The sequence below is a fragment of the Camelina sativa genome, chromosome 13 (assembly GCF_000633955.1).
Source record: "Camelina sativa cultivar DH55 chromosome 13, Cs, whole genome shotgun sequence".
In the NCBI taxonomy this organism is placed as follows: domain Eukaryota; kingdom Viridiplantae; phylum Streptophyta; class Magnoliopsida; order Brassicales; family Brassicaceae; genus Camelina; species Camelina sativa.
This window is the reverse complement of record NC_025697.1, coordinates 6,795,814-6,805,212: the sequence shown is the minus strand read 5'-3', so window position 1 is coordinate 6,805,212 and position 9,399 is coordinate 6,795,814. Positions and strand designations below refer to the sequence as shown.

The following is a 9,399-nucleotide window of genomic DNA, read 5'->3' as shown; positions in this document are numbered from 1 at the left end:
AAAAAAAATGAACAATGAAACCAAACCAAACAACAACAACAACAAAATTAAGCAAAATTCAACTATTATAAAGGAGACAGAGACGAATCCCAGAAAGAAGAATACACGATTCGATTCAATTCGCTAACAAAATATTGAAACACAAAGTTGAATTTACTCAATCGAGAGAGAGAGAAGACAAAACTGACCTGAAATAGTGAAACTTAGCCGAAATCAAATAATCTCGAGTCCGAAACTGTACCATACGAAAAAAACCCTAGACCCCCTCTGTCTCTATCTGTCTCTATTTGAATCGCGATTTTGAGAGCTGGAAGTGAAACCCGATGAATAAGCGAAAACCCGGGAAACCAAAAGAGCACGACAAAAAAGAAAAAGCACACTCTCCCTCTCCTAGGTTTATTATGCCTTTTATGTCCGGTTCGACTGCTTTTTTAAAATCATATAATAATCACACACGGTTACGGTTTATTCCGGTTATTAAATATAACCCGTTTCTTTAACTCAATAGGCTACGCTTGGCATTGTTAATTTGTTTTGGCACTCCACTGGCACTGAGAGAAAATAAAATAAAATGAATCTCTATTATTTGCTTTGAAGCTGCTTCAGTTCCAAATTTTATTTAGTGGTGGCAAAACTTAGAGACAAATGGTTGTTGTTGCATTTGATTTTTTTAGTCAGTTAAGACCATAATAAGGAGAAACTTTGTTGTTAAGCCCATTGGTGTCCTCGTGTTCAGTGACCGTGTTGAAGGATCCCGTACACATCGATGACTCCAGAAGAGAACTCGGGATCGACTGCGGCTTTTACTGCAGTCCCTGCAACGGATTTAACATTGACCGGTGGTATTAGAAGTGGCCCGATCAGTGGAAGTTTCGTCACCTCTTTTGGGAACAGTTTCANTTTACTTGATGTTATTTTCTTTTTACATCTTGTTGTAAACAAGTTGTGACTTGCGAATATGAGATAATTGAATTCTAGTCACGCGTGACTAGAATTCGCAAAAAGGTTCTGTTAAATGGCGAAGCTAAAATGGAGTCAACAAGTTGTGACTTGCAAATATATCTCTGCGCGCAGAGTCAACATGTAGTAGTATAATGTAAACAAATTCCCAAAAAGGTTCTGTTAAATGGCGAAGCTAATAAAGCTGCTATTTTTTTAAGACTTGTAAATAACTGAGGGTGTTAATAATTTTTAAATAGGTGAAATTGGTTTACTCCATTTTACTACAGTTCAGTTTGATAAATTTTTTAAAAAAAAAAAAAAAAAAAAAAAGGATTCACACTTTTATCATCTTAGAGATTGTTGTCAAGACAAAACAAGATTGATGCATATCTCTTCTTGTTTTACCATTTCGAGTGGAGCTCCAATGAGACTAAGTGGCAGCTTTATGCTACCGACCTGACGAGTCCCGTGTATGAATCCTGGCCTTAATACCGTTCCTAAGAAAGCATACAAAACAACAGGTTCTCAGTGATAATACCAACAAGCGAGTTTAACATAAAAGTGAGAGAATTTACACTTACCTCTGTTTCCGAATTTATCCAAAATCTCAGCTTCAGTTGCTCTCTGCAAATTTATAAATAAACTGATCAGAGAGATATGTAATAACTAAAGAACAAAATCCAAAAAAGACAACGAATAAGAAGAAGAAGTACCACCTTCCCTTCGAAGTATCCTCGAATCAAGTTATTTATGACACCAAAGTCCGCAGCTGATATATACACAAATCTTTTCACACCTGAACATGATATAACAAGCTTCTTTTCTAGTCAGTTTGACAAAGATCATATAGAAACATAGATATCTATACATTTTTGCCCATACAAACAAAGAAGGGCTTAAAATTAACCACAATCTAAAACAATTTACCTTGTTCTGCAGCAGCGTTAACAGCATTAATGTTTGCAGTCCCGTTAATTCTGACCATTTGTGAATTGGAACCGAAACCACCAACGCATGAAATCTGCACAATTTTCCACATGAGATACGATCGAAAGGAACCATACGATGAAATAACTTTTCAGGAGATTTCTTAATTACCACAGATGTAATTCCTTCCAGTGAAGGCTTCAGAGAATCAGGTGAAAGCAAATCGCCTATTGTTTAAGTAGGAAAACAGAAACCGAGTCAGTTATCCAAGTCTTTTTTTTTTTTTTTAATCCAATTCTTTTTGTTTTTATAATGATGAGCAGAGTGAAATGTATGTTCAGATCTTGAGAATACCTTTATGCCAGGTTACATCATCGACCCATGAACCATGCATAGAAGATCTTCCAGACCTAATAACAGTGCAAAGGCTAAAGTTAAGCTACGAAAAGACTGTATATGAGCAACACGTCAGATTTAAAAGCCGGTAATAATAGAAATACCTGCTAAGACTAGATACAGAGAAACCTTGTCTCAGTGCCTCCTGGCATATATGTGAACCTACATAACCATTTCCTCCCAAAACCAATATCTGCATTCAATACAAAACAATGTGCAAGGTTCAGTGAATACAAAAGAGAAACAGTTTGTGAATAAGTTTCTTTGCATTGCACTAGTGATAAACGTCGAACAACCAGACAAACAAAGGAATCAACCAAAAGATATAGCTGTAACTGAACGTGTTTAACAGAGATTGAATCAAAGAGAACTCTCAAATAGAAACCAAGAGACTTGAAAACAACAATCCCATAACCAAAAACAACTCTATACTCTTATTTCAACTAATTCTACTTCTTCTAAACTAACTTTCTAATGTGGCAATCGGATTTGAAAGAACTCTCTTATGACAATGTCACATCAAATTCAAAAGAAATGAAAAAGTAAATTACTTTATCTCTTGAATGTGAACCAGAGGCTTCAGAGAAAAGCCTTTCATTTCCTGTCTGAGTCATTGAACTGCTAAAGAGATAAAAAGACAAGACCATCACATCAGCATGTGCAAACAAATATCTATGATTTAATGAAAAAAATCACTCAATTCGGCAGTAAGATTCAACTATAGGGTCAGACAGAGCCAAAAAAAAAAAATGAAAACCCCTACAAGTGTTTCGTCTCTGGTAAGCGTTTTTATCCGATAAAATCAAACTAACAGCAATAAAGATCAATGCTTTATTCGAACAACATTATACAGAGATCGAAAACTTAGGAAAAGGAAGAAGAAGAACTCACGACATGGTGATGGCTGAAGATGACGCCTGTGATCGTTTCCAAATCAGAGACCTCAACATCGTACACTAAACCCTAAAGCTGAGAGTAGCTCAAGTATTGTAACCTGAGAATGAATTGAAACTTGGGTAAAGCGATTACAATTTTGAAACAGCAGAATTTCTTAAAAAGCTTGAACTCGCCATCTTGGTAGAAGAAAGACCAAAAATAAAAAATAAAAGAGAGACCTTTCACAATCACAACGGTAGAAACGTTTGTGGCGTTCTAGCTTCCACGTCGACGATCCACGTGTCTCTCTCTTATAAAAACTCTCTGATTATGACTTGTGTAGTATTGGTACTTTTCGTAAGTGACTCATGACTTCTGTACGATTTTTGGTGATGAATCATGAATTCATGATGATTGAGGTTTGCTTGATGCTGATGAAATTGGATTTGATGATTGTGGTTTGTTTCGGATTACATCGATAAATTTGGTGATGATGATTGTTGTTTAATGTTTGTGTAAACCTAATTACCCGATTTGCAAAAACCGAAATAAACGTTTCCGTACCTAACCAAACCGAACCAAAATGTTAGTGGGGTGGTTCAGGATTAACACAAAACTCGTATTATTGTCAAAACCTTTATAAAACTCAGTTGAACATTTCAAGAAATCGGTACCTTAGAGATTTAGTTAAGCAATTATGGACAGATTCGCAGGAGCCAAACCCGAATCAGAGAGGCTTGGTTCGTTGCAACTGGGTGAAGTGATCAGGTAAGCGGCAACAACATTGTTGACCTTGTGTCCAAGTCCAAAAAATTATATTGCCTGATTTAGACCGAAACAGACAATTTCGTTGCAGGAAACTGAGAACAACAAACAACAATGCGATCGTCCTACATGGAAGTATTGTATGTTATCAGCTATAGAATCATATGAAGATTCAGTGATGCGACGAGATATCTGGAAGTCTGTCTGCCTTATTATGTGTATTGTTACTTAATAAGAATTAGAGGCGTAAATTATAACCAAGACATGTAGCCTACTCCTAGTGGTGGTACTTTCGTCGTTAGAGGCGTAAATTATAACGTTATGGATCTATATATAGGCTATGCTTTTGAATGTTTCTTAGATCATATTCACATTCAATTTTACTTGTTAGATCATAGTCTACTTGTTTGTGAAATTAGTACTACTAACTCGATTCAGAAATTTTTGTTTAAGATATAATATGAAACAGAAACCCTTGTTACCTTTTGATTAGTAATAACAACAAGCCAAAAAGAATCCACATGGGTGAATAAACTCATATATGTTTGTCCTAACTCCTAGTCATACTTATTTTTTTTTTTAAGAGTTGGAAAAAGCATAATATAACTTGATATTATATAATCAAAAGTAAGAATTGTTGAAAAAAATCACAAATAATACATAAGTAAGTTATCGGCGAAGATAAAAAAAAATACATAAGTAAGTTATACCCAAGACTTGTAGCCTAGTGAATTGAAATACTTCCGTTGTTGCGTTATCTCAGCTAAAATCATATACAACACAAGACATGCTTTTTTGAAAATCAAATTACAGTATTTGTGACACTTACATATATATAACAACAACCTAAAGCCTAATTACATGTGTTTATAGAATTAAATATCATTTAAACGTCCAAATTGCCGACAAAAAACGTCCATATTACTGGAATAGTCAATCACCTTGTGAATTTATTTGTTTCATTGGTTACTTTAAATTTCTTCTGCTGGCTATTTTTGCAATAATCATAACTCATAATTTAGATGTGACACCTACTCTTTTTGTTGTATTACAAAGAATTCACAGATCTTTTTGCACAACTTATAAACAAATCTAGTCCCAGACTCTAGATATAGTCTTCCTGCTTTCTCTCCTCTCCCTATCTGATCATCTATCTTTCCTACAATGGAGCTTCTTCATTCTGCAACATTTCCAAGTAAACAAAAGCTACTCATCGTAGTGACCATCGCCACAGCTCTATTCACCATCATCCCTCTTTTCTACCCTTTTCTTGAAGACCCTAACTTCTTCCTCAAGCAACAACCTCCAAGCCAAAGCAGCATCATCAAGCTCCAAAACCCCGTCGTAGCATCACACGAGGGCTGGGACATATTCTCTGGAGAGTGGGTTCCTAACCCTGATGCACCTTACTACACAAACACGACGTGCTGGGCGATACACGAACACCAAAACTGCATGAAGTTTGGAAGACCCGACACGGATTTCTTCAAGTGGAAATGGAAACCATACGGCTGCGTAGATGGCTTGCCTGTTTTTGACCCGTTCCGGTTTCTTGAGATCGTGAGAGGTAAAACTATGGCGTTTGTTGGTGACTCCGTTAGCAGAAACCACATGCAGTCTTTGATCTGCCTTCTCTCTCAGGTAACACCTTTTTCCCAACATTATTATTTTAGAAAAGCATATTAATAGTTATTATTCGTCTCTGTTTTTGTTGGGACATATATTGCTTAATTTACAAATTAAAGTTCTTCTTTTTATTTCCAGCACAATTTTGAATTTTCTAAAATAAGAATTTAAAATGTATGATGTAAACGGATCAAAGTATTAATTTGTCCTTAAACCCACTTTTTAGTCATTAAACCCGCTATAGACAATTTTCAGTTTAATTAGCCAAAAATTGCATTAAAATAAGTAAATCATAGTTTAGTACTCAAGAAGATTATTATATAACCACTCGTGACTTCGAAGTAACATTATAATCGATGAGCTTCTATAACTCGAATCATTAGGTCATAGACTCGTACGTATATATGACTTAATTATTAGTCGAAGTTACACTTTTGATAAAGTAGTTACTGTAGTATAAACGAAGTTATATGTGCATCATTACTTCGATGAGATTGAGATCATATACCCTTATATTAATAAGTGTATGCATTATACAGATATTAGTTGACATGTATGTTAATATTACCTAATTTTTTTATTAAATTATATAACTACTCAGTTAATTGTACAAATACAAGATTGGTTCGTGCATAAAGGTGATTTTGGTTCACCGGTGCCACAATTATTGAAATAATGTTTTCTTATATATAAAAAATAAGTAATTATGAAACAGGAATGTGTAGTCCGTCCAATGATTTTGGATGTACTAATTAAATAAGTTTACTTATGTGTAAAGATTCTGAAAAGGAAAAGAAATTATAGAATATGACATTTCCACAGAGTTCATTAGCTAAACTAATTGAATGATCAAATCGCATAAACAATATCAAAGAGGGATGTATTGTCTGTCTTCTTTTTGTTAAATTTTTGGTTTGGATTTTTGTGCGCTGATTGATGAATCGAATCTTATCTGAATTTGGTTTGTTTAAGATATAATAATAATGTTTCCTCTTGTTTTATAATCAAAAGAAATTCCAAGCTCTACTTTAGTACGATTTGGTTACAGTAATATGTTCAAATTCAATAAAATGAAACCAAAATGAATCATTTCCAATTGTAGTTTTGATCAATCTGTCCGGATTGAAGATTCTTCATAGTTCATATTACTTAGTTACTCGAGACTAAACTTAGATTAAACATTCCAGGTTGAATATCCGGTGGATGCTTCGGTCAAGGATGACGATTATTTCAAACGATGGACATACGAGACATACAATTTCACTATCGCCGCATTTTGGACACCACACTTGGTAAAGTCCATAGACCCCGGCCTGACCCATCCCAAGTATACTGATATTTTTGACCTATACCTAGATGAGGCGGACGAGAGTTGGACAGCAGATATAGGAGACTTCGACTATGTGATCATCTCCTCTGGCCATTGGCATTACCGTCCATCGGTCTACTATGAAAACCAGACGATCATCGGTTGCCATTACTGTCAATTACAAAATATAATCGATCTCACAATGTTTTACGGGTATAGAAAAGCGTTTAGAACCACATTGAAAGCGATCTTGGACTCAAAGACCTTCAAAGGGGTTATGTACTTACGGACTTTTGCACCATCACATTTTGAAGGCGGGTTATGGAACGAAGGAGGAGATTGTTTGAGGAAACAACCTTATAAGAGCGACGACCATGCTCAAGATGATACGACAAGGAAGCTACACAAGATTCAGTTGGAAGAGTTTTGGAGGGCTGAAGAAGAAGCGAAGAAGAAAGGGAAGATGTTAAGACTACTAGATACGACTCAAGCGATGTGGCTAAGACCTGATGGTCACCCGAGCCGCTACGGCCATATGCCAGAGGCCAATGTCACGTTGTACAACGACTGTGTTCACTGGTGCTTGCCCGGTCCCATTGATAACCTCAATGACTTCTTGCTTGCTATGCTAAAGAGAGAAGAAGACAAAGGATTATTGGCTCAAGTTCGGAAAATGTTGTCCTAATGAGTAATGGACCAAGCCAAATCAAGTCTTATGTTTCTCTCTCTCTCTCTCTCGTTTATTTAATTATTTTAAACGACATGGTCAACGGTTGTGCCTAGTTATTGGATGACCACTACCCCACCATTATACACCATATATATACATACATATTTATGATAAACTCGGACACCATTGTCTCGAAGCAGACAATGGAGGTTCCTCTGTTTGCAATCCTTCAAAGGACACCACGAGTTGCAGTTACATTAGCATTTGTTCTGTTTCTCTTCACTATAGTCCCTGCTCTATATTCTCTCATCGCAAATCCAATCTTACCTCTATCAATCTCATCATCTGAAACTGATCGTTCCTCTCCAGTCAACCATATGCATTTCAGTCATCTTAATATTTCATCAACTCAAATTCATTCACCCGTGAATGGTCCCATTCCCGCTCCACCCGACCATTCACCTTCACGTCATCGGAAATCTTCTTTCCATCGTAGTCCTACACCCGAGAATGGTCCCATTCTCTCTCCAACCAATCACACACCTTCAAGACAACGGAGTCCTTCATCTGATCAGATTCTTTCACCTAAGAGTAGTCCGATTACTGCTCCACCACATTGGATGTCTTCACCCGCTCAGAGTCCTTCACCTGTGAATGCTCCTATTCCCGCTCCACTTAATCAGACGTCCCCAGTCAATATATCACCATCAAGGATGCAGAACAGAGATGATGAGCAAAGGTGTGATCTTTTTACCGGGGAATGGGTACCGAACGAAGAAGCTCCATACTACACCAACACCACTTGTTGGGCTATACATGAGCATCAGAACTGCATGAGGTACGGGAGACCAGACACCGGGTTCATGAGATGGAGGTGGAAGCCGGACGGATGTGATCTCCCAATCATTGATCCTCAAGAGTTCTTGGAAATGGTTAGAGGGAAAGCCATGGGGTTTGTTGGTGATTCCATTAGCAGAAATCAAGTTCAATCTCTCTTGTGCCTTCTCTCTAAGGTAAAAAATCCAATCTAATTGTCAATGATCACCATCTAACCAACATCTCTCTGTGTGTTGACTTTTTAATTCCTTGTAGGTGGAATATCCTGAAGATGTTTCCCCTTCACCAAACACAGATTTTAAAGTATGGAACTACACATCATATAACTTCACTCTTCATGCCATGTGGTCACCATTTCTAGTGAAGTCTACTAAACCTGACCCAACAGATCCCAAGTTCAAGTTCTTCAGCCTATACCTCGACGAGTATGACACTGCGTGGACAAGTCAGCTCGACAAGCTCGACTACCTGGTTATATCATCTGGCCACTGGTTTTACCGGCCGGTTATTTTCTATGAAAATAAAAAAATCTCTGGGTGCCAATATTGTTCGTTACCAAACACTACTGAATTGCCTTTGGACTATGGATACAGGAAGGCTTTAAGAATTTCTCTAAAAGCTATACTCGAAAATTTCAACGGTTTGGCATTTTTAAGGAGTTTTTCTCCTCAACATTTCGAAGGTGGGGCTTGGAACGAAGGAGGGGACTGTGTCAGGACACGACCTTACAGACGAAACGAGACTATACCCGAAGGTTCAGATCTCCAGGTTCATGACATTCAGCTGGAGGAATTTAGAGCGGCAAAAGAAGAAGGGAGGAAGAAGAAGGGTTTCAGACTAAAGTTAATGGACATGACTAAGGCAATGCTATTGCGACCAGATGGGCATCCTGGGAGATATGGGCATCTACAGAATGCGGGGGTGACTTTAAGAAATGACTGTATTCATTGGTGCCTGCCTGGACCTATCGATACTTGGAATGATATTTTGCTACAGATGATGAAGACAGAGAACTAGAAAGCATCCCTCAAGAATGAGTAGAGGAAGACCA

At 37.1% G+C, this 9,399-nt stretch overlaps 4 protein-coding genes across 5 annotated transcripts in view; 2 read left to right on the top strand and 2 right to left on the bottom strand.

The window, feature by feature from the left end:
• Positions 1-398, bottom strand: part of LOC104738006 (structural maintenance of chromosomes protein 5-like) — a 5,416-nt gene extending 5,018 nt beyond the window's left edge. Inside the window, exon 1 of the mRNA XM_010458245.2 lies at positions 189-398. The gene's annotated coding sequence lies outside the window, so the exon portion shown is untranslated. The remainder of the gene's footprint in view (positions 1-188) is intronic.
• LOC104735618 (uncharacterized protein At1g32220, chloroplastic-like) lies at positions 563-3,364 on the bottom strand. Of its 2 annotated transcripts, none has more exons than XM_010455439.2 (10): positions 3,157-3,364; positions 2,817-2,886; positions 2,370-2,458; positions 2,224-2,279; positions 2,041-2,096; positions 1,870-1,963; positions 1,659-1,738; positions 1,524-1,566; positions 1,346-1,439; positions 563-901 (listed from the first exon to the last, which is right to left on the bottom strand). In XM_010455439.2, exons 1-10 carry the CDS (start codon positions 3,213-3,215, stop codon positions 733-735), a joined length of 810 nt encoding a protein of 269 aa, XP_010453741.1. In that variant the 5' UTR covers positions 3,216-3,364; the 3' UTR covers positions 563-732. The 2 variants fall into 2 exon arrangements, with proteins under 2 accessions (XP_010453741.1, XP_010453742.1); XM_010455440.2 differs by having other exon boundaries at positions 2,817-2,883.
• LOC104735617 (protein trichome birefringence-like 19) lies at positions 4,931-7,663 on the top strand. The gene is made up of 2 exons (XM_010455438.2): positions 4,931-5,547; positions 6,720-7,663. The coding sequence occupies exons 1-2, from the start codon at positions 5,071-5,073 to the stop codon at positions 7,524-7,526; spliced, it is 1,284 nt and encodes a 427-aa protein (XP_010453740.1). The 5' UTR covers positions 4,931-5,070; the 3' UTR covers positions 7,527-7,663.
• Positions 7,656-9,392, top strand: LOC104735616 (protein trichome birefringence-like 21). The gene is made up of 2 exons (XM_010455437.2): positions 7,656-8,524; positions 8,604-9,392. The coding sequence occupies exons 1-2, from the start codon at positions 7,679-7,681 to the stop codon at positions 9,363-9,365; spliced, it is 1,608 nt and encodes a 535-aa protein (XP_010453739.2). The 5' UTR covers positions 7,656-7,678; the 3' UTR covers positions 9,366-9,392.

Coding starts and splice junctions, on each gene's coding strand:
- LOC104735617 (XM_010455438.2), top strand. CDS start 5,071: ATGGAGCTTCTTCATTCTGCAACATTTCCAAGTAAACAAAAGCTACTC. Junction 5,548..6,719: donor TGATCTGCCTTCTCTCTCAG/GTAACACCTTTT, acceptor TAAACATTCCAG/GTTGAATATCCGGTGGATGC.
- LOC104735616 (XM_010455437.2), top strand. CDS start 7,679: ATGATAAACTCGGACACCATTGTCTCGAAGCAGACAATGGAGGTTCCT. Junction 8,525..8,603: donor TCTTGTGCCTTCTCTCTAAG/GTAAAAAATCCA, acceptor AATTCCTTGTAG/GTGGAATATCCTGAAGATGT.